The sequence below is a fragment of the Chrysochloris asiatica genome, unplaced genomic scaffold, assembly GCF_000296735.1.
Source record: "Chrysochloris asiatica unplaced genomic scaffold, ChrAsi1.0 scaffold00302, whole genome shotgun sequence".
NCBI classification, from domain to species: Eukaryota; Metazoa; Chordata; class Mammalia; order Afrosoricida; family Chrysochloridae; genus Chrysochloris; species Chrysochloris asiatica.
Genome location: NW_006408820.1, coordinates 2,010,585 through 2,035,334, shown reverse-complemented (window position 1 = coordinate 2,035,334; position 24,750 = coordinate 2,010,585). Strand labels below are relative to the sequence as shown.

Sequence of the window (24,750 nt, the reverse complement as noted above, 5' to 3'; positions counted from 1 at the left end):
GAAACCCTATACAGGGTCGCTATGGGTCGGAATCAACTCGATGGCACTTAACAACAACAAGAAGAAGGGGACTTCCTTACTGGCCTCTGGTAGGTATACTCTAGGTCCTTGAAAATTGAAAACAGAGGCCCATTGGCCATGTAAGGATACCAGGTTCCTTAGATGTCCTGGATCTAGCTACCTGGTAAACCTGGCATTCTCTGTGGGATTGTCACAGGTTTCTCCAGGCCTCAGATAACCTGGGTCTGAATTGGAGTCTTCCTTCTGAAACCAGTAATGCCTTGCCTCTAAGTAGCACTGTAGGGATTTGCCAGTACAGTTTGGCTAGCTGGGGCATCATTCACCCATAATGCATCTGTTTTGTTACATGTGTTCTCAGACAAAGAGTTTGCTGTTCGGCTGGAAACAGACAAGCGCCTGTACACAGTAGGAGAGTCAGTGGAGTTCAGGTGCATTCTGGAGGCTCAGAGTATTCCCGAACGTCACTTTGCCGTCTCCTGGGCCTTCAACAGTTCACTCATTGCCAGTATGGGACCTAATGCTGTGCCGGTACTCAACAACGAATTTGCACATCGGGAAGCCAAGGGTCAGCTCAAAGTTGCCAAAGAGAGCGACAGTGTCTTTGTGCTAAAGATCTACCACCTACGTCAGGAAGACACTGGGAAATACAACTGCCGTGTCACTGAGCGGGAGAAAACAGTCACTGGGGAGTTCATCGACAAGGAGAGCAAGCGTCCCAAGAACATCCCGATCATAGTCCTCCCTCTCAGTAAGTAGAGAAAGGGGCTACTTTCTTCTACTCCTCCTATTGGTTCCTGGTTCAACAGCTAGGTAGCATCGTGTAAGGAAGCAGGGCGAGAGCATAGAGTAGTTTGGTGTTGAGGATGTGTGCAGGTGGAACTCCAAGTTTAAGTCAGTTCAGCAGTTACTGTCAACCCCCCTACCCCCTTCCCCAGTTAAATGGCACTTCAGCACTATGTTTGCAGGCTGGAGTTGGGCCTCAGTAAATCCCTGCTTCAGCTCAGTTTAGAGGAAAACCAGCAATCTAGGAAAGCTGTTTGCTCCTGGGTGTGAAGTAAGTCCCAGAATAGGTAGGTAGATCCCTATCTAGAAATTTCATGTAAGGAGAGTTGGTCTTTTATGGAGTGATTTTAAATCATAAAGTACATTATTCAGAAGGATATACTGTCTGGGGTTTGGACGGTATAAAGGTTGACATTTCCCTAATTGTCTCCTATTAAAATACGCTTTTAAAATGTCAGTGAATGGGGTTTCTCTGGAGCATAGATTTTACAGCTTAGCTAGTTTCTGGGGCTACTTAGGGTGGTCCCCTGCCTCCACGTGAGCTGGCTTATGTGGGGGTAACTGTCATGGCCAGGGACTTCAGAGACTAGGTGTTTGCTCGTGTGTTTAATCACCCATAGTATCAGGGTATGCTTATAAGACCTCATTTGGTTTATAGTTCTGTTTTTAGTTGAAAGACATTAAAAAGCGTATCATGCCCTTATTTTAAACAAGTTGATGAACTAACCATTAACTCTTTCTCAACTACTCAAACTGCTCTTTCCCTTGGCCTTGTAATGATTTCCTTCACATTTTTCTTTACACTTTTTTAGTTTAAAAATATTTCTCTCCCAAGTGTGAAGAAAAAAAAAAAAAAATTGGTCTTGTCAATCTTTCTTCTTTTCTCACCAACAAGATTATTTTATTTGATACTTTAAAACCAAACAATGATACCTACACCTGATTATCTTGTAATCTTTTTGCTTCTTAAGACTCTTTCCCTGCATTGCCTTGCATGGTGCTTTACACAGAGCAGGTGCTTGCTGGATATGTGTAGAACTGAAATTGTTGATATTGAATGCCCACTCTATGATTACTTTTCCTGTCAGTCTATGCTTGCCTTAATCACCACCTCTCTCCTTTTAAATCTGCAACTAATTCCTCATTGTTTTGTAAGGAACAGTGAGGGGCAGCCAAGCTATTTCCTTCTTAGGCCTTTTTGTATTCAGAGATTTCCCCCAACTCCTTCCAAGAACTTGTTTGATGATCTGTGGCCTGCTATATTGCTTTTCCAGCAGATCACTGGGTAGTTAAAGTCCCCCAGCACCACCAGATCCTGCCCCAAGGCCACTTGGGTAAGTCTACTGAAAAACAATGATCACATCTGTAATGATGATAATACCTTGGATTTTAATGGTGCTTTTCCTTCCAAGAGCCCAAAGTGCTTTTGCATACATCATTTCCTTCTCTGCACCCACCCCTCAAATCCCAGGTAGTGGCCAGTATTGAATTCATTCTATGAATGACGAAGCCAGAGCACTGTACAGGGAAGTGACTGTACAGGTTGCTCAGTTAGTGGTTGAGCTTGCATTGCATTAGAAACGTCTGCTTCTAACTCCAAACCCATTGCTCTGCGCTTAGTCTATGCCACACCATCTTGATTGGAAATTCCATTTGTGAACATGCACTCAGATTCTCATTAGTTGTGTCATAGTTTTCACTTAACCCAAATGGCTTTCAATTGTCAGCTGCCTGTTCTGAGGCCTGGGATTCCTCATAAATAGTACAACATTGTCAATAGAACTTAACAGGAAAGGCAGTGCTGGGGCCATGTCTGCCTTGCTTGGGCCACCAGAATGGCTTGTCTTCTAAGAGATCCAGACTGTGCAGTTTTACCAGGCTTGCTTGAGTAACAGAGCCCCCAAGAGTGGCCCTCATAATAAACAAGGCTCTTATGTAAGAGTCATTTGGGGGTGACAGGAGGGAGTGATGTCCTAAAAGTCATTTTCTGCTTAAGGCAAGTAAAGGGATTTTCTCCCTTGGTGCTAAAGTTGCCACATTTAATCCTATCCTTGGAACTGGCAACACTAGGGATGAGCCTGTAATTGAAAGGGGATTATTATTATTAATGACAGTGAAAAATAATCACTTTATCTAATTCTCTGAATGTAGTAATTATTAGTAGCTCTGTTTTGCCCAAGAGAAATTGCACTTGGGTAAGGTAAGTGAGAATCCCAAGATTACAATTAGGAAGGAGTAGATCTGGGCCTCGAACCAGTCTCCAAGAACCTGCGTTTAACCACTAGAACTGTCACTAACCAGGGGCCTCTGCACTTCCCTGAGTCATCTTGGTATGACTCCTTGGTGTCCTCTTGTGAAAATTTGCATTCCCACCTTGTCCAGACCTTTTCTGGATTTGCTCGAAATAAGCAAATCCAGAACCTGGTGGCAGACATACTCACTCCAACAAGAGCTGAATGTGAAGGCTGAATGAGTGAGTACTCATCTTGGTTTCTACTTGTGGGGGGAAGTCCAGGGGAGAGAAGACTGATTCAGATGCGTCCGTACGTGGATGTGTGTTTCCCCTTAGTAACTGGATGCTTCTTCATCCGGGGTTTGATTTGACTGACTGGTTTAGAAGTATCATATGCATTTCGTTTGGGTGGTACCCTAAAGATTAGCACCAAATCACTTATGGTTCTTTGTGTTCCTTAAAACTTAGGAGCTTTTTGAACTTAATATAAGTAACTGTACAAAATACTGTATGCATAATTAAAACAGACTAGAGAATCTATTTTATAAAAGCAAAGAGTTATTGGGAATAGTAAAATATAATCCACAGCAAGCGCAACCAATTATTGAAAATCTGTGTTAATTAATCTGTGTATGTTCACAATGTAATTACTATTCCCCCCCCCATTTTATAGAAGAAGAAATTGAGGCACAGAGAGTTTTGTAATTTGCTTGAGTGAGTTCATATAGCTAATGTGCAGCAAACACTACTAGGTGGAGAAGAGAAAGTAGTGAAATCCTTACCCCATACTATGATGGGCAGAATGATTCAAGTAAAGAGCAAGGCACAGACCAGCCAGATGGGGGATGGCGAGATACTGGCCTCTGTGTTGATGAAAGTATGGAGCTCTCTCCCCATGCACTCCCTGAATCTAGACCATCTGGGCTCCATTATTATCCACACTCAAGTACACTTCATCGTCTAAATACTTCCATCATTTGTTGCTACTTCCCAATATTGCCCTGAAGATATCAGATGGCATGTTATGGATGCAGCGTTTTTATTTGCCTGCTGCAGCAATGAATGGTGGGAAGACTGAGGTGAAGTAGAATTTTGGTGTTCTTCAACTTAGTAAAAATGGAAGTTGAAAGGCCTTCAATTTCAGCTGGGGGATTTTGCTGATACTGTTATGTCTGAAATGTAGTGTCGTTGTATTATGTTTCTTTGGTTCTGGTTCAGCCTCAAGTCTTAGAATTTTGTTACACCCCAGTGCTCAGCACACAGCAGAGCTTGCTAGATGATCAGATCTAAATCCCAGTGAGCAGTGCCCAGAACCACCAGGGCTTGTGGCATCCATATCAGACTGCTGTTTACTATTTGAAGTCCATAGCACCTGAGTCAGATGAAATTTGCCCCTTCCTCCATTTATATCTGTGTGGAGGGCACTATGAGGCCATACAGCTCCCACTTTGTGACTCTCCCTTTCCCCAGAGAGCAGCATCTCCGTGGAGGTGACCAGCAACGCCAGCGTCATCCTGGAGGGTGAGAACCTGCATTTCTCCTGCAGCATCCGCACGGCAGGTCGGCAGCAGGGCCGTTTCTCGGTCACCTGGCAGCTCGTGGACAGGCAGAACCGCCGCAATAACATCATGCGGCTTGACCGGGATGGTACTGTGCAGCCAGGGGCGTCCTACTGGGAGCGCAGCAGCTTTGGAGGCGTCCAGATGGAACAGGTGCAACCCAACTCGTTCAGCCTGGGCATCTTCAACAGCAGGAAGGAGGATGAGGGCCAGTATGAGTGCCACGTGACCGAATGGGTGCGGGCAGTGGATGGCGAGTGGCAGCTTGTCGGGGAGCGGAGGGCCAGCACATCCATCTCTATCACAGCTCTTGGTAAGCATCTGCAGTCTGATGGTGAGGTCATGATGGAGGCTCCATGCCAAGAACTTCACCTGATTTGTATTAGGAAGCACCTTCAGAAGGGTTTCTTATCGAAGGGTCTCTATGACGGTGTGATGATGGGCTTCCAGGGACTAATGGGAGCCAGAAGCTGATACCACTCCTAGGGCTGGGTGGGGAGGGAGTCTTGTTAAAAGAACTGTACCCACAGCAGCAGAGTCCCTGGATGGGACAAACAGTTAATGTGTGGATGCTAACCAAAAAGTTAGCAGTTCAAATCCACTATGGGATACTTCAGATGAAAGGCCTGGTGAGCTGCCAAAAACTCAGCCACTGAAAACCCTGTGAAGCTCAGTTCTGCTCTGACCCACGTGGGGTTGCCATGAGCTGACTTGACAGAAACTGGACCTGGGGAACCCAGAGAATTGATGTGACCCAGCAGGAGTGGGTCCCCAGTTAGAGGCACATGTTGTTGTTGTTGTTGGGTGCTGTCGAGCTGGCTCCTGACTCATAGCAGCCCCTTACGCACAACAGAACAAAACACTATCCAGTCTTGCACCATCCTTACAATCACGATTGTCTTTGAGCCCATTGCTGCTGCCACTGTGCCAATCCATCTCATTGGGGTCTTCCTCTTTTTCACTGACCCTCCACTTTACCAAGCATGATGTCTTCCTCCAGGGACTGGTTCCTCCTGATAACGTATCCCAAGTATGAGAGACAAAGTCTCACTGTCTTGGCTTCTAAGAAACACTCTGGCTGTACTTCTTATAAGATATATATAGTCACTTGCCAAAACTGGTCTGGAAGGAGCTTCTCTCTCTTCCAGCTCTCCAGATCTCTGCCAGTACTGCCCAGAAGCCCAGCCCATCTGGAGCAGTTTAGAGCAGGGCAAACATTGTTATTTGTATAGCATTTACTCTGACGGAGGCAGAGGTCTTCAGCTTCATTGCCCCACTGAATCCTTACCTAACCAAGGGGTAGACAACTTCCATTATACAATGAAACTGGAAAACAGTTAAATAATTTGCCTGAGGCTCTAGATTCAAATGGACAAACCTAGAATTGGAATCCAAGAAACCAGCAATCTCTTAGTTTTTGGGAAAGCCTATGTTTTTTATCGACTCTACTATAGGGCCCCCTGCTTTAACAGTCATTTTCTCATTAGTATGAAATTAAAAGATATCTTGAGATTTGCTAAAACCAAAGAATATTAGATTTGCTTCACAAGAGTAGTTAAAGAAGCCTCTATCAATACTTATCTGTCTTAATATAATCAGTATATTAAATTTTAAAAAACCAGTCTGCTACTTGGCTGGGAAAATAACTTTGCCTGTAGGGTCTTCATGTTTATCAGGAGGTAGGGGCTTCCTGGATTCTGTAAGGCTCCCTTCTCCACAGATAGTTTAGCCCTAGACTAAATTCTTTATGTCCTCTCACCTCTGAGATTAGAATTACATCTATTTGCTAAAAGCTTAATCTCGAAGATTGAGCTGCTTTTTGCAGTAGTCACACAGCTCTAATTTCAGTCTAGAAACTTCATCCAGTGATTAAGTTTCTGGCCAGCTCAGGCCCTGTAACTGTGCTCAGCACCAAGGTGGGCCTATGGAAATAGGTGTCCATTTGGTGGCGTATTTTTCCATCCTGTGCAATTAGGAAGAGTCGGTCAGGATTATTTCTCTAGAAGGAATTTTCCTGTGTCATGTTATCCCTAGATTGTTTTCTTATTCAGTATGTGTCTGGAGGTTCCCACAGGCAGGGACTGACTCTTCCCACCTCTTCGCCATCCCAGGGGTACTTCCAGGTAAAGCTGAAGTCAGGGTGGTCTGATGGGGTGGGGTGGGAGAGTATAGAGTGGGAGGGCAACCCAATGGAAGGTTGTTTGTTCATTCTAGCCCACCACACACCCAATTAGGTGACAAAGTGACCAGTTGAGATAGTAGGTGAAAAGTTCTCCAAGCACATAAGAGTCATTCTGCTCAGTCAGGCAGCTCTGTTGCCATGTGTGAGGTCTGTGATCGTGGTGAGCCTATCCCAGGTCTGGATATGGTTCTGAGCTCTGCTATGCTCTCTGGCCCCTGTTTGCCATGCAGACCAGGAACGCCCAGTGCAGGTTTGTCTCCTGAGGTTCCACTGCTGTGCTGCTCTGCTGGCATCGCTTACCGCACCCGGATGCAAACTCATGGCGCCATTTTGACTGGCGACCATCATCACAACCACTTAATGTAAAGGCTGGTGCTGTGTGCCATAAAAAAAAAAAAAAAAAGATTAACTTTAGATACATAAAGATATTGCATAAAATCCAAGTTGATGAGCCAGAGCTTTCAGCAGATTATGCGTACTCTTTGTTGGTGTACCTCCCCATATAAGGCTTATTAGCCTTTTACCTTAAGAATTTAATGCACTTTCCTTTTGGCCTGTTTTCTTAAAATATGTCTTTAACAAAACCCAAGGGGGCTTTTACAAGTTCATGGGAAAATTCTATTATCTTTTCATTCCATCCCTTCATGAACTTTGTTAATCCACCCCCCTCCACCCACACACACACACATAAACATTATAGCATATATCATGTGCCTGTTAGCTATTCTATTTTACAAATTTAATGTTTGTCAGAACAGATGGGGGAAACAGAGAAGTAGCATGCTCAAGTTGGCTTGTTGGTTCCAGAGTCTACACTCTTAACCACTCAATTAAGCTCCTCGTGGCTCAGGGTGAGGTGCCACCAAGTCAGTTCCGACTCAGAGTGACCCTGTATAGGGTTTCTGAGGCTGCAAATATTAACGGGAGCAGAAAGCCTCATCTTTCTCCTATGGGGTGACTGGAGGATTTGAACTACTGACCTTGCAGTTCGCAGCCCAGCTTGTAATCCACTACGCTACCAGGGCCTCTTTACCTCATGGCTTCTTGTTGTTAAGTCCCATCGAGCTGATTCTGACTCATAGTGACTCTGTACAGGATTTTTAATGGAGCAGTGGGTTTGAACTGCTGACCTTGGAGGTTTGCAGTCCAGTGCTGATCCAACAGTACCACACCACTACTATAGCCTGCTATCAGCGAGTCAATTCCAACGCATAGAGACCCTATAGGACAGGATAGAACTGCTGGTTCTTGAGGCTGTCAATCTTTACAGAAGCAGATGCCTCCACTTTTCCCCACAGAATGTCTGGTGGGTTTGAACCACAGACCTTTTGGCTAGTAGTTCAATGCTTATCCTACCATACTACTAGGGTTCCTTAACCTAATAAGGCCCAAACCAAAACTACTGTCATCAAGTGATTCTGACTCCTAGTGACCCTAATAGGGTTTCCGAGACGGTCAATCTTTATGGATGCAGACAGCCTCATTGTTCTCCTTCAGAGCCGCTAGTGAGTTTGAACTGCCAACTTTTCAGTTAGCAGCCCAATGCTTAACCCATTGTACCACCCAGGCTCCTTAACCTTATAAAGCCCCTACTGGTTAAAGGTGTGCTTTGGAATCAATTAACACATGGGTTTGAAGCTTTATTCTGCCATATAGTTGCAGTTTGTTATCAGGCAATTTATTTGACTCTTCTGTGTTTCAGTCTCTTCATCTGTTTTTAAAAAAAATGGGGATGAGAAAGGAGAGATGCTAAAGCTGTCTAAAAGGTCGTTTTGGAGATTGACTGAAGTGTAGTGAAAGCAAGCAGTTGGCATGATGCCTAGCACAGATGATGTTAAGTGCTATCAAGTCAGTTCTGACTTAAAGTGGCTCTTTATAGGATTTCAAAAGAGTGGCTGGTGGGCTTGAACCACTGACCTTGCTTGAGGTTAGCTGTCTGGTGCTTATCCTACAGTGCCACACCAGCACTCCAACACATAATGTTGTTGTTAAGTGCTGCCGAGTTGGTTCCAATTCATAGCGACCCTATATAGGGTTTCTGAGGAGCAGCTGGTGAGTTTGAACTGCCGACCTTGCAGTTCAAAAGCTTTGCAGTCTGGCGCATTAACCCACAGCACCACACCAGGACTCCATCACATTGATAGTACTCAGTAAATATTGGCTACTATTTGTTTCAATTATAATTTATGTGTTAATATTAAACAGTAGTCCAAGACTAAAGGGACACTGAGAGGCCCCTATGGAAGGGCCAGTATTAGGGGTTGGTAATGCTGCTAGTTCATTAAGGAATAATGAGAGACACAGTTCACTAAGAAGGCAGGACCTTGGATGTGAGGACTGTTCTTCCCACCCTGACATACAGGGGGTCTTCACTAGTCAGAATCAACTTGATTGGCAACTGCTTATCCCCATCTCACCTGAGGCAGTGACCTGTCAAAGATCAGTCCCTCCTGAGTGGGGCCCTCACTGCCTCTATCCCTTTGGGCTTCCCGGGAAAGTGGGAAAGGGGCTGGAGTGCTGTGCTACCCTGAGAACCTAGGAGACCACCTCCTCCATCCCCGCCCTCTTCACTGCCTCTCATGCCCTTAGTGGTCCAGGAAAGGAGATGTGTGGGAAGTATGTCTGCTTACCATTGAACTCACCCACCCACTGCCATTGAATTGACTCCGACAAATAGTGATCCTTTGTAGGGTTTCCAAGGCTGTAAGTCTTTACATTTAACAAAGGCAAATTGGCTTTCGTTCTTGTTAGCTCATGTTTTAGCATAAAGCCCCCAGATTTCTAATACTGACCCTGCCTAAATGAAATCAGTCTCCGAGACAACTGTGTTGTCTAATTCCAGGAGGAATTGGCTTCAATCCACACTTTTAGAAAGTCTCTATCATGGATCTTTACAAATGCTTTGTGCTCAGAGAGTATTGCTGTGGGCCTCTTTCCATGGGTTCTTATAAACTGTTGATTTTATGCCTTAATATAATACCTACAGTATTGGCCTGTTTATATATATGTGTGTGCGTGTATATATATATATGTTGTTGTTGTTGTTGTTAAGTGCCGTCGAGTCGGTTCCGACCCATAGCGACCCTGTACAGGGTTTCCGAGTCTGTAAATCTTTATGGGAGCAGAACGCCTCATCTTTCTCCCGCGGAGCCGCTGGTAGTTTTGAACTGCTGGCCTTAAGGTTCGCAGCCCGATTCGTAACCACTACGCTACCAGAGCTCCTTATATATATATATGAAATAAATAAACAACATCCATCGCTGTTAATTGATTCCAGCTTACAGCAACCCTATGTGTCCAGAGTAGAATTGCTCCATAGGGTGTGAGATTTGAGAAGCAGATCTCCAGGCCTTTTGTTTAAGACATCACTGGGTGGGTTTAAACCATGAACCTTTTGGTCAGTAGACACTTTTGCACCACCCAGGGAATTCTGAGTATCAAAAGAAAACACTAATCTTTGTCCTATTCTGCTTGCTGTAGTCAGTAGCCCGTCACTGGCATGTCAATGCCCTGAGAAGTCCAAGTGTCTCCTTTGGTTTGAAACTCTCTCTTCTCTCTCCAGAAACAGGCTTTGCAGTCACAGCTATCTCACGCACGCCGGGAGTGACCTACAGTGATTCCTTTGACTTGCAATGTATCATCAAACCTCATTACCCGGCCCGGGTCCCTGTGTCGGTGACATGGCGGTTCCAGCCAGTGGGCACTGTTGAGTTCCATGACTTGGTGACCTTCACTCGGGACGGAGGGGTCCAGTGGGGGGACAGGTCCTCCAGCTTCCGAACCCGAACTGCCATTGAGAAGGCCGAATCTAGCAACAATGTGCGCCTAAGCATCAGCCGAGCCAGTGACACGGAGGCGGGCAAGTACCAGTGTGTGGCGGAATTGTGGAGGAAGAACTATGACAACACCTGGACGCGGCTGGCGGAAAGAACCTCCAACCTGCTAGAGATCCGGGTGCTGCAGCCAGGTAAACGTTGCAGGGTCTTGTGTTTCTGTGTCATGACAGCACAGAAAGAGGGAAGAAAGCACGGGCTGAGCTTCTGCAGTAGCTTTGTATGTTGAGAAACTTCAGGTCTATAGAAAGTTGGGGGAATTGTACAGTGAACCCGTCTTTTCACTTTCCTGGGTGACCAGTCATTAACACCTTTCACGTTTGTTTTCTCCCTTTGTGTCTGTCATTGATATTGTTGTTGAACGTTTTGAGGATAAGGTACGGACATCAATGATACCTCCCCTTAAATATTTCATCCTGTAGCTCTTAAAAGGATGCCTGGTGGTGGTGGTGGTTATGTGCCGTGGAGTCGGTTCCGACTCATAGCGACCCCATACAGGGTATCCAAGGCTTTACGGGAGCAGAAAGCTTCATCTTTCTTCCACGGAGCAGCTCGTAGTTTTGAACTGCTGACCTTGCGGTTCACAGCCCGATTCTTAACCACTACGCTACCAGAGCTCCTTAAAAGGATGCCTAGTGGCTATTAAAATGGCATCAACACTCTACTCATCTGGGTTCGAGCCTTCATTTCGATGGCCACACAGAACTCAAAACACCATATCATAGTTACAGGGTTTATTAGGGAAGTGAAGCAGGTTGCGATTCAGCATCAGAAATGTTCAGGGCACAGTTCTTCCAATCAGGACAGTTTCTACTCAGTCATGCCTGACACAGGCAGACCTCTCTCTGACTCTTGGCCCCTTGGCCTGGCCACAGCCCTGCTCTGGCTTTGTTACAGAGATTTTTTGGGGTGCTAATAAGGAGCTCTGGTAGTGGTAGGTTACTAATCAGGCTGCTAATCGCAAGGTCAGAAGTTGGAAACTGCCAGGTGCTCCGTGGGAGAAAGGTGAGGCTTTTAAAGCCTCAGAAACCCTGTACGTGGTTGCTGTGAGTTGGAACTGACTCCACGGCACACAACCACCAATCAAAGCACACTCTACTCCTTTGTAAACCTCAGCCTGAAGGCCCTCAGCTCTAGCTCTGTGGGTCAGCAAACCTAGCTCCCCAATTAAGTGTCTGCAGGCACCCCACTCCACAAGTGAGCCTCCTGCCCAAAGCCACTCAACTTTGCCTGCCCTGTGGGCTGGGAAACCTACCACTGTTTGGTGCTCTGGCTCTTCGTTCTGCCTCTGCCATGCTTCTGGTGTCACAACTGTCTCTTGGCTCAGGAAGTTTCAATGAGCAGGTATCTCTTGGTCTGAAGGATGCATTCACCTCTCGGGCACTTCTTCCTGGATGGTAGTGAGAGTCCCCCCTCTGTTGCTTCTGAGGTGGCTCATGGTATACCCAGCAGGCTGGCAGTATTTCATTGTACTCTCGGTCACCATGATACCTGTGAACAATCACTCACAACTAAATCATAATCCATCAGCACCCTCTCTCACTTTCTCTTGCCCAGACCCATAAGGTAAAAGTTGGTTGGTGGGAGTTTACAAAACCGTGGTTAGAAAAGACATTAAAAAATTCACTGTGCCACACAGTGGTTCAGTATTTGGCTGCTAACCATAAGTTCGATGGTTCAAACACACCAGCCATCCCACAGGAGAAAGAGGAGATAGTGTGTTTCCATGAAGAACCCAATGAGGCCTTGGGAACCAATGGGGAGTTCTACTCAGTCCTGTAGACTTGCTATGAGCTGGAATCCGTGTGACAGCAATGGGTTGGGTGGATCGTAAGAACAAGGTTATATTCTACTAAACAACACCCTGGAAGTTGAACGTTTTTATAGAATTATTGGAGACATCTGGGAGGTGTAAATGATTAAATGCTCAGAGACTAGCTGAAAGGTTGGTGGTTCGAAGTCATCCAGAGGTGCCTCGGAAGAGGTCTGGCAGTCTGCTTTTAAAAGGTCACGGCCTTGAAAACTCTGTGGAACAGCTCTCTTCCACATGGGGTTACCAAGAGGTAGAATAAACAACAACATCATAGTAAGAGGGGGCTTCAAAAAGTTTGTAGGACAATTCCATTTGCATTTCATTCTATTTTCCCCAGTTGTCCCAATGCTTTGCTGTTTAGTTTTTTTCCTTTTCCTTCTTCCAAATCTGGATTCAGAGACTACACATTGCATCTGGTTGTCCTGTCTCTTTGACTTGTTTAATCTTGTTTAATCTGTGTGTGTGGTATGTGTGTTTGTGTGCCGATGTTAAGACATTGAATTGATACTTATAAAGTATCCAGGCCAGTTTCTTTTTCCTTAACCTCATCACCTATAATTTTCATAACAATGACGTGAAAAAGGTATTATTGCTCCCCATTTACAGACAAAGCAAAGAGAGGGAATATAATAGGCATTTATCCAACATCTAAGGTCCTCTGGTAATGCAGGGGTTTCAGGCTGCTAATCTCAAGGTCGGCAGTTTGAAACTACCAGCTGTTCCGTGGGAGAAGGATGAGGCTTTCTGCTCCCGTAAAGATTTACAGCCTCAGAAACCCTATACAGGGTCGCTATGAGCTGGAACCGACTCCACGGCACATAACAACAACAACCACCCAACATCTGCTCTGCACTAGATGCTTAGTGTCCACCACTTTATAGGAATTTCATAATGGTCCTAAGAGAGGTTAAGTAACTTGCTCAAGGTCATGTAGCTGGAAAGCCCACCGCTCTGTTTGGTGCTCTGGCTCTTGGTAAATATAATAACTCTGTCTATCTCTCCTTCAATGCTATTTTCTTGATCCAGGCCCTGCCCAGATGTTCTGAGTTTGTGTCCTTTTCTTATGGGGACTGTCTCTCTCAGAGTAGTTGATCATGCACTGTTAGTGTACAATACAGAAATGGAGATCAAGGTGCACAAATTTTGTGAGTATAAGTCATTGGAATTTCACCTACACAGGTGAGCGGTTAAGCACATTCTGCCTTTACAGTCTACATCTGGGTCTGTCCGGTGTCTCTTGCTAGGTTGGAAGCTGGGATGGGTGGAGCCCAGGAGGCAGGCTTTGAATTCCCTCTTGGTGCCCAGTCCCACACCCAGTAGAGAGGAGGCACGACACAGTAAATTATGAGGGTTAGAGAGGAAGTGACTTTGCAAAGACTCTTTTCTGGCTTTGTGACCCATCCACTTTGCAAAGATGGTTTGAAGGTCTCCCAAAAGGATTTCTGCCCACTCACAGCCATGGCATAGCCAGCCTTCACTCCTTAACTACCTCAGATGGGTTGCAATGTTGTTTTTGGCAATGTGAGTTTAAATGACAGTGATTTCTGAGTTTATCCTTCAACTCTTCGAACCCCATAACAAAGCCCTGTTCTGGACTAGAGTTTGCAATTGGCGAGTTAGAATGTAAATGAGTCATGGACCAATTAGAGCCCAAACCTAGCCTGACAGGATGCCCAGGGAAGAGACTGTTCTGCTTAAGTGGATTATCAGGTTAATTGAGGGTTAAGCAGAGACCCCATTTTGTGTAAGCTCTTTTTGTGAAAACTGCTGAGGAACCCACTTGCCTGTCTTACTGAGTGGAACATAATGGTCATAATTGAACCGTCTTACTGCCTCCTGTGGCCCTCAGGGTCAGTGTGCAGAATCTCAAAGCCCATCACATGGGTTTGCAGCGGTAGAGGACAGAGAAGGCACTGACCCCAAGACCTTGCCTTTTTTAGTAAATCCCTAATCAACAATAATCTTTGCTTGTGTCGGTTACTGTTTAGAATTCAAGACCGAAAAGTCTAGTATGTGGATACGAAATTAGTTCATTGGAGATTCTGGTTATTTGGATTCTAGTTAATGTGATGTTATGGAAGGGGAAAGGGACAAGACTGTATGGCAGGCTTTGTTCTTAGTTGGTGACTTATGTTTTCTTTCAGCTCATGCAGCAGTCTAATGATGTAGAGTTCATATCCTCATTTGCTTATGAGGAAAAAAAGGCTCAATGTGGTTAGGAGCCTTCACAGAGGCAGACCAGCTAGTCAAATGAAAACCTGAGATCCAATCAGAGACTGGAGCCCAGGTCGCTCTGATGTCATGGTCTACTTTTCCATCAGTTCCTGTTGTTGCCTCCTGGGTAGAAAAAGTAATGGAGCATTGGGAAGCCCAACATCCTCTCTGAGAACCGTCTTGTGTGGCCAAAGATGAGTTGTGTCTGTTTGCATTTTTACTGTGAAGTGGAAACTACCAGTTGTTGGCACAGAAGACTTATGAGACATCGTCCATGGGCTATCATGAGACCTCTGCTTAAAGGTGCTAGCGGTTGTGCACCTGCACAGCCCTCTGGGGCGAAGGAGGTGCTGGAGGCTGCACATGGCTCCCAGGGAGTGACTGGAGCACCGGGGAGCATGCATCCGCTTAAGTGTTACTGTCTCTCCTTTATTAAATATGTATGCATTTAGCACTTAATATTTTCCTAAGAGCTTCATGCTTGTTTTTACTCTTTTTTTCATATTCACTCTTGCTGCTATTTACTGGTGTTTTTATTTGGGGGAAGTAGAGTTGGGAAAATGCATCTATTGAGGCCTGACCATGGGCTCAAGGCTGTACTGGACACTTGGATGTCTTGTGTGTGTTCCCATTTTATAAAGTGGGTAACTGAAGGCCAGAGAGGTTCTAACTTGCTGAAGTTGAGTAAATAGTGACCAGGGCAGTTGGAGTTATAACCAAGTCTTTCTGATTAAAAATCAAGTAGAGTGAGCAAAAGGGAAACTTTGCCCATTAAGGCCGTAGAATCAGAAGTCATTCTTTCTGCTTTCAGTTCACGGTCTCACTTACAAAGCAGTTTCTCTTTGTAAATAACTGATGTGAATGGAGGACTCTCAGTGAAGTCTCCTCTTACTGGTGGTAGTAGTACTAACAGTAGCTACAGTTGCTGTTGAGTCCGTTCCGGCTCATAGTGATCCTGTATAGGGTTTCTGAGGCACAGTTGGTGAGCTTGAACCACCAACTTTGCGGTTCAAACCAACCTTGTGATCCCGTGCATTAACCCATGGTGCCACACCAAGACTTCACAAGTTTTATAGCTACTAGTATTTACCAAGCACTTTTTGCATGCCCATCACCATCCTGAATGCTTTAAATATAATGACACAGTGTTTAAGTGCTCAGCTGCTAATGGGAAGGTCAGGGGTTTGAAGCCACCAACCACTGTGTGGGGAGAACGATGAGGCTGTCTGCGTCTGTAAAGACTGCAGCTTTGGAAACACAATGGGGCAGTTCTGTCTTACTGAGTCACCATGAGTTGGATTCAGCTTGAGGGTAATGGGTTTGGTTTGGCATTTTGATTTACTTTTAATTCATAAGCCATGAGGGGGCACTGTTTCTCATTCCGTTTAATAGATGAGGATACTGAGGCAGAAGTTAAATCAATTTTCCAAGGATCCATGATGGGAGGCAGAGCCAGGATTCAAATCCAGGCAAGGCAGCCTAGCTGCAGCATCTGAACTCTAGTATATCACAGACGTCTCCAGATAATTGTTTTTCTTTTCTGAATCCTCTTTTTTACTTGTATTTTCCTTTATCTCTCCTCTGTCTGCCATACCATCACTCTGAGCAAATCTGAAATTTGTGTTTTGGAAGTAGGGGGTCACAAGTGACCGTGTCTTGAGTCACCATTTACTAATTGTGTAGGAGCTTGATTTGTGCCTCTTGTAACTCCTGTGTGTCTTCTAACATCTGCCACAAGATGGCTCTAAGACTCAGGGATGCGAGGGAGAGAGAGAGAGAGAGAACAAAGCCAGTGCCTGTGAATTTCCTCTCTGCTTGTACTCCTTGCCCCTCACAACATGGATTCATGGCTGTCTTCCATAGGACTAGCCCCTCTTGCCATCTCCTATAAAATAAAAGTATATTCTGATTCTAAATAGAATCCCACAGACTGTTGACTCTCTCTAGCCTGCTGCTCTGATGTCATCTCTGGTCTATGCCCCAAAGCAGCCCCTGACCACTCTGGGGATATTTGCTTCATCCTAATCTCTGGTTGATTTGTACACTGGGCTTGCTGTAGGTCTACTATGGACTGTTCATTCTATTTGCGTGCTTCTTGTTCTCTGTGCACACTTCCCCTCAGGAGTTTTCCAGGAATGCTGCTGCTTTCATTTTGTTGTTGATTTTACATTGATTGATAGTGTGGCCCTCCCCTCCCCCCACCAAGGAGCACATAGGCCAGACTTTAAGCCAGTTCAACATGTTTGATGATAGGGTTCTTAATCAGTTTTTTTTTTCTCATTTATTTTTTCTTCTTCAATTTTGAAGCATTGCTTTGCTTCCTTCTGATTTCATCTAGCACCAAAAAAAAAAAAAAAAAAAATCCACTCTCCAATTATGTTGCCCTAAATACAGAAGCAATAAGGAAAATGTCAGCCCTCATTTTCCAAATGTTTACAGCCCTATCTTGGTCTGGCTATTAAATATTGCACATTAAAATCGACAAAGCAATAAACAAGCATCCAGGAGGACAGCCTCCAGTGGTTGAAAGCCGACTTGTCAGAGGTTGTATTCTGTGGGGATTTCACTGATGGATGATCAGGATGAATATTTAATACCCTCTGGATGTTGCCAAATCCGTTTTCTTCTATTTCTTATTGCTGACCTGGCAGATTGGGAGAGCTTAGGGTTTGCTCTTTGACTTCATGTCCACAGCATATGAGCATGGGCTTTCTTTGTCACCGGCCAGCAGGTGGACTGGCTGCCCTGCCCCTTCTGCTAACTTTCAGGAGCCCCCTGAGGCCCCTGCCTGCTCTCTGCTCAGAGATAGAGTGAGCTTGGACACATGCACCCTACTGGGAGTCCCCAGCCTTCAAACCTGGTGATCACAGTGACAGTGGGTATGCCAGTTAGTGGAGTCAGTGAGCCAGTGTCCCTGCCTTGTCAGCAGACAGGGGGTATCTCGGTTACCTCCTCTTTAACTGTTTTCACCTCCTCCAGGCTGTTCATCCTTTTCCCTTCCCCACTTCCCCACCCCTTTGTAACTGTGTTCTAGCCCCTTCTGTGTGTAGTTATCTGTGCTGGCTGCTGAGACTGCATAGATGGATGTGGGTCCTGTCTCAGGGGCTCTAGAGGAGGAGGCAGGGCTGGGAACAGAGAAGTGTAGAACAGGAATACAGATGACGTGAAGTTCAGAGACAACATAATCTACCCACTCACCTAATGTGTAGAAATTGATGATATACGCTCATTTAGAATAAAGGAGGACTTTTTAGACAGTTGTTGTTGTTAAATGCTGTCAAGTCAATTTCTACTCATAGTGACCCTTTGTAGGATTTCCAAGGAGTGGCTGGTGAGCTTGAACCACTGACCTTGCAGTTCACACCGACCTTGCAGTCCAACGCATTAACCCCCAGCGCCACACCAGGACTCCTTTTAGAAAGTAGTTCATAATAAAGTAATCTGTCTAGTGTGTAGATGCTCACGGTCACCGCTTGTCTATCAGTTTGTCATACTATGCTGGCTTGTGTGTTGCTGTGGTTGGTGCAGGAAGCTGTGCCACCGGAATTTTGAATACCAGAAGGTTCACGCATGGTGTCCAGGTTTCAATGGAGCTTCCAAACTAAGACAGATGAAGATGAAAAAGAGGCAGACTGTTCCTGAATGTTTATCCACTGAAGGCCTTATGAATAACAGTGGCACAGTGTCAGATACAATGAAGGAAGATGGAAACATGATGACTCGCACCAGAATATTGTCAGATGTAGTGCTGGAAGATGAGCCCCACAGGTTGGAAGCCACTTAAAAAATGACTGGGGAAGAACTGGCTACTCACAGTACAGTTGACCATGATGATGCGAATGGAACTTGCAGGACTTCCATTTATTTGCAGATGGGGCAAAATTCAAAATGAGCAGAAACAGCTACTAACATCCATTAATAAATGGAACATGGAATATATGGACTATAAGCCTAGGAAAATTGTTATTGTTATGAAGTGCCATTGAATCAATTCCTACCCATAGCGACCCTGTATAGGGTTTCCAAGGATCAGTTGGTGAGCAATGACTTTGCAGTCTGACACATTAGCCCACAGCGCCTAGGAAAATTAGAAGTTATCTAAATGAAATGGAATGCATAAGATTGATATCCCAGGTATTAGTGAGCTGAAATGGACTGGTATTGATCATTTTGAATAGGATAATCATACGACTTACTTTGCCTGGAATGACAAATTCAAGAGGAATGGCATAGCATTCATCATCAAAAAGAGCTTTTCAAGATCTGTCTTAAAGTATAATGCTGTCTGTGATAGGATAATACTCATACGTATACAAGGAAGACCAGTTTATACCATTATTATTCAAATTTACATAACCAACCACTAAAACCAGTGATGATGAAATTGAAGATTTCTACCAACTTCTTCACTTTGAAACTGATTAAACATGTAATCAAGATGCGTTGATAGTTACTGTTGATTGGAATGAAAAGGTTAGAAAGCAAGAAGAAGGATCAGTAGTTTGACAATATGGCCTTGGTGCTAGAAATAATTCTGAAGAAGATCTCATAATAGAATTTTGCAAGGCCAAGTACATATTCATTGTAAATACATTGCCAACAACATAAAAAGCAATTATATTCCTGAACTTCACCAGAAGGAATACACAGGAATCAAGTTGACTATATCTGTGGGAAGAGATGGTAGAAAAGTTCAATAATATCAGTCAAAACAAGGTTAGGGCCAGACTGTGGAACCAGACCATCATTGGCTCATATGCAAGTTAAGGGTAAAGCTAAAGAAAATTAAAACAAGTCTACAAGACTCAAAATATGACATTGAAAAAAATATATATAACATTGAGCATATCCCACCTGAATTTAGAGATTATCTCAAGAACAGATTTGTTGCGTTAGATACTAATGACTGAAGACCAAAGAGTTATGGGATGACATCAAGAACATCGTACAGGAAGAAAGCAAAAAATCATTAAGAAGACAAAAAAGAAGAAAAAGACCAAACTGTACGTCAGAAGAGATTCTAAAACTCGCTTTCCAGCATGGAGATGCTAAAGCAAGTGAAAGAACTGAGCAGAAAATTTCAAAGGGCAGCTCCAGAAGACAAAGTCTATAATGAAATGTGCAGACTTAGAATTAAAAAACCAAAAGGAAACAACGTACTCAGCATTTTTCAAGCTGAAAGAACTGAAGAAAAAGTTCAAGCCTTGACTTGCAATATTAAAGGATTCTATGGGCAAAATACTGAGTGATGCAGAAAGCATCAAAAGAAAATGGAAGCTATACACAGAGTCACTGTACCCAAAAGTAATGGTTGGTGTTCAGTCATTTCAAGAGGTAGCATGTGATTAAGAACCAATGGTACTGAAGGAAGAAGTCCAAGCTGCACTGAAGGAATTTGCAGAAAACAAGACTCCAGGAATTGATGGAATACAATTTGAAATCTTTCAACAAATTGATGTAGCACTAGAGGTGCTCACTCAGCTATGCCAAGAAATTTGAAAGACCACTACCTGGCCGTAGTGGTTACGAATCAGGCTGCGAACCACAAGGTCAGCAGTTCGAAACTACTAGCTGATCCATGGGAGAAAGATGAGGCTTTCTGCTCCCGTAAAGATTTACAGCCTCGGAAACCCTGTACAGAACCGACTCCACGGCGCATAACAACAACAACACCTGGCCACCCAATTGGAAGAGATCCGTGTTTGTGCCTATTCCAAAGAGAGGTGACCCAACAGAATGTGGAAATCATCAGACATTATCACACCCAAGTAAAATTTTGGTAATTCAGAAATGGCTGCAGCAGTACATTGACAGGGAACTGCCAAAATTCAAGCTGGATTCAGAAGAGGACATAAAACTAGGGCTATTTTTACTGATACCACGTGAATCTTGGCTGAAAGCAGGGAATGCCAGAAAAATGTTTACCTCTGCTTTATTGACTATGCAAAAACTTCTGACTTTGTAGATCTTGACAAACAATAACTAACATTGCAAAGAATGGTTATTCCAGAACACTTCATTGTGTTCATGATAAATTGTTTGTAGAGCAAGAGACAGTCGTTAGAACAGAACAAGGGAATATACCGAATGGTTTCAAATCAGGAAAGATATGTACCAGAATTGTATTCCTTCACCATACTTATTCAATCTGTATACTGATCAAATAATTGGAAAGCTGGATTATATGAAGAAGAAAGTGGCATCAGGATTGGAGGAAGACTCACTAACAACCTGCAAAATGCTATGCAGAGGATACACCCTTGCTTGCTAGAAGTGAAAAGGTCTTAAACTACTTACTGAGGAAGATCAGAGACCACAGCACTTAGTATGAGACACAACTCAATGTAAAGCAAACAAAAAATCCTCAAAGTGGCTCACTAAATGGTGTCATAATAAATAGAGAAAAGGTTGAAGTTGTCAAGGACTTCATTTTGCATGCATCCACGGTCCACTCATGGAAGCTGTAGTGAAGAAATCAAGTGATGTATTTGCATTAGGCAAATCTGCTTCACAATACCTCTTTAAAGTGTTCAAGAGCAAAGATGTGAGTTTGAGGACTAAAATGCACCTGACCCACACCATGTATTTTCAATAGCCTCATGTGAAATGCATGTGAAAGTTGGATAGTGAAAAAGGAAGACTGCAGAAGAATTGATTAATTTGAGGTATGGTGTTGGAGAAGAATATTATAAGTTCCATGGATTGCTAGAAGAACAAACAAATCTGTATTGGAAGAAATAGAGCTAGAATGCTCCTTAGAAGCCAGAATGGTGAGACTTCATCTCTCACACCTCAGACATAATATCAGGAGGGATCAAATGAGTGGTCAGCACAAAGGAAAATCATCAACTCAATGGACTGGCACAGTGGCAGCAGCAGTGGGCTCAAGGGTCACAACTGTGAGGATGGTGCAGGGTGGGGCAGTATTTGGTTCTGTTGTGCACAGGGTCACTGTGAATCAGAATCAACTCGATGGCACCACCAACAAAAACAAGTGCGTGGGGACAGCCACATTAGCATGGTAATAACGGGATCCAAGGCAGCAGCCAGCAGAGGTGCTTCAGAAGCTACCACGATCCCCGCTCACTTAAACCACACACAATTAACTATGTCAGGGACTTAGGTGCCACAGGCAGCGCTGCCATCTGAGATGGGATTTTCCCAATTCCTGAGCAACTCTTCCTGCAGTTCCGAACAAAAGAAAGGAAAATCTTCCCCTCTTTACTTGGTATATTTGAAATCCATGGCTTTTTTGGGTTTTGTTTTAATTTGTTGTATTTATACTGAAATGAAATGTGAACTAGATTCCAGTCTGGGATAATTATAAACAGATTTTCCACCCAGTGAGTGTCATTTGAAAGACACATAGAACACAAGGCAGAGTTGCATTGAGCTGCCTCAGATAGGGCTTTATATCTCTCATTAGTTCTACTCCATTAAATACATGCCTCTTCTTCACTCAGGGTGGTGCAAGCTGTTAATGTGCTCAAAAGGGTTTGAGTCCATCTAGAGGCACCTTGGAAGAAAGGCCTGACTATCAACTTCCAAGCAATCAGCCATTGTAAACCCTATGGAGCACAGTTCTGCTCTGACACACAGAGGGTCACTAGGAATCAGTTTCAGCTTCATGGCATCTGCTTTCCTGGATTCCCACCCTCAGTGTGACAACCAAAGATCTGCCCAGGAATTTCTAACATGCCACTCTTCATAGATCTGGAGAAGCTCTCGGGCTGTGGCTGAGGCTATGGGCAGGGAGCCTCCCATGGAGATCGATTATAATAGCCTGGGAAGGAGATTATTTGGGACCGAGATACAGGAAATGACCCAGGGAGAGAGGCAAGCAGGGAGCCAATGTGAAGGGTGCAGAGACTCCAAGGAGTGGCAGCTGGCCGACTTAACTGGCACCTTTGCATCTCCTTCTCAGGAATGGGAGGCCGTCCCCAGCAGCTATCCCTGTGTTCTTTCCAGGCTCTTAGCTTACTGCTTCTCTCACTTTGAAAAAACTCTCCTACCCTGCCACAGGCTCCCTCTCCCCTGACATTACTGCCGTATACTGGGAGACCTGTGAGAGCCACAATGCAACAGGATGACCTTGTTTGTCTGGGACTTGAAAGTTTTCTACTTTTCATAGGGTGAAGAAGTCTTGCCACTTTGCTATTGCCTGTTTCAATAGGAAATATTTGAGATATTTCTTCTCTGACAGGTTCCGGATTTTACTGCATCTTTAATTGGTGCAAATGGTCAGCACACTCAGTTGCTAACCATAGGTTGGTAGTTTAAGTCCACTCATAAGTACTTTGGAAGAAAGCCTTGGCAATATAGTTGCCCAAAAATAGCCATTGACAACCCTATAGAGCTCAGTTCTGCTGTGAAGCCACCAAAAGTAGGAATCAGCTTCACAGCAGTGAATTTGTCTTAAAGAACCACCTCTCCCTCTGCTCCCTCCCTGCCTCCATCCCTCGCCTGCTAGCTCACACTACAGCACCGAAGCTGCTGTCCAGAGATGCCAGCAGCCACCTCACCCCCATACCAGTGAAGTCTCAAACTTCAGCATGCCTCAGAATCACCTGGAGGGAGAGTGAAAACCCAAGTTACTGGCCCCCTCCTGCCGAGTTTCGGATTCACTAACTTCGAACAAATGCCCAAGTCTTGCTGATGCTGCAGATGCATGGGTCACACCCTGAGAACCACTAGTGGTCAGAATCAAGTGCAAACTCCAGACCCTTTGAAACCTGGCTCCAGCTGACCATGCTAACTTCATTCGCCACACCAGACTTCTTACTCTTTCCCTAAAACCTGATGTAGAGACTGCCTCACTCAATTTTGCTCAGCTGCTGCTCTGCCTGAGGCAGTTTCATACTCCTTCTATGCCTGTTGAACATCCTGCACTTAACCACCGGTTAAGTGGTGCACTGGTTATGTGCGTGGCTACCAACCTAGAGCTTCCTGGGTAGAACCCACCAGCCTCTCCATGGGAGGAAGATGTGGCAGGCTGCTTCTGCAAAGATCATGACCTTAGAAACCTGTCGGGCAGTGTTACATTGTCCTTACAGGGTCAGTGTGACTTGGAATCTACTAATTAGCAATGAGTGGAGTAATTACATGCTTCCTTAAACTGTGCGCTCCCTGTCACAATCAGAATAAATCACTTTTCCTTTAGATTTTTTTATACTTCCAATGAAAGGCTACCCGGTTGCAGTTGAGTCAACTCCAACTCATGTGTGTCAGAGGAGCACTGTGTTCTAGAGGAATTTCAGTGCCTCTGATCTTAAGAAAGTCAATTGTCAGGCCTTTGTCCTGAGGTACTCTCAAGCATTCACCCTTTAGTTAGTATCTAATTGCAAGTCATTTGCACACATATAGAGAATCGCACATATATATTAAGTCATCCGTCTAGTCATTTGTTTCACAGCTTTAATTTGGTTTGAAGTGGTTCAGTCATGTCTGACAAAGCAAAACCTGTACAGACCTGAATTTTTTCAAATTTAGGTGATTGAGAACACTAATAGGAATGGGAAAAATGATGGATCAAAGGACCCGTAAAAGCTCCTTCTCGAATCTCAAACTGAAACTAATCCTTGGGTGTCACCTTGTTGGTAAAAATCACCTATATGAGACCTAACTGTCAGTGATTTAAAACCAAAATGAGGTTTAACCAGCCCAAATCACACCCACTGTTTTCAAGTTGTTCCTGACTCATCAGGACCTGTATTGTTGTTGTTTTGAAGTACCATGGAGTCTGTTTCCAAGACTATATCTTTACAGAAGCAGACAGCTTCCTCTTTCTCTTAGGGAGCAGCTGGTGGGTTTGAACCACTGGACCTTTCAGTTAACCTTTCAATGCATAACTCACTGTGCTACTAGGGCTACCTGAGAATGGGAAAGGGCAGAGAAAGTAGATTAGTGGAAATGGAACAAGCAGAAAAGAAATCATGAGAACATTTATTATTGTGAAGCTTGACTAATGGCCCTGAATAAGTTTGTGTAGAATGGAATGTTGAATGGAAGCTAAATTGCTTTGTAAACCTTTACTGAAAACACTATTACATATTATCCACCCCCTATTAAAAAAAAACCTTCACATTTTGATCAGGAACCCAGGAAGGGCACAC

The 24,750-nt window shown here is 44.3% G+C and overlaps 1 protein-coding gene across 2 annotated transcripts in view; it reads left to right on the top strand.

The window, feature by feature from the left end:
- Positions 1-24,750, top strand: part of IGSF3 (immunoglobulin superfamily, member 3) — a 146,790-nt gene that overhangs the window by 101,996 nt on the left and 20,044 nt on the right. The window contains exons 4-7 of one of the 2 annotated variants that reach the window (XM_006874803.1): positions 380-769; positions 2,079-2,138; positions 4,508-4,909; positions 10,341-10,745. In XM_006874803.1, coding sequence (XP_006874865.1) covers positions 380-769; positions 2,079-2,138; positions 4,508-4,909; positions 10,341-10,745 — 1,257 coding nt within the window. The remainder of the gene's footprint in view (positions 1-379; positions 770-2,078; positions 2,139-4,507; positions 4,910-10,340; positions 10,746-24,750) is intronic. The other variant, XM_006874804.1, reaches the window with a different exon arrangement.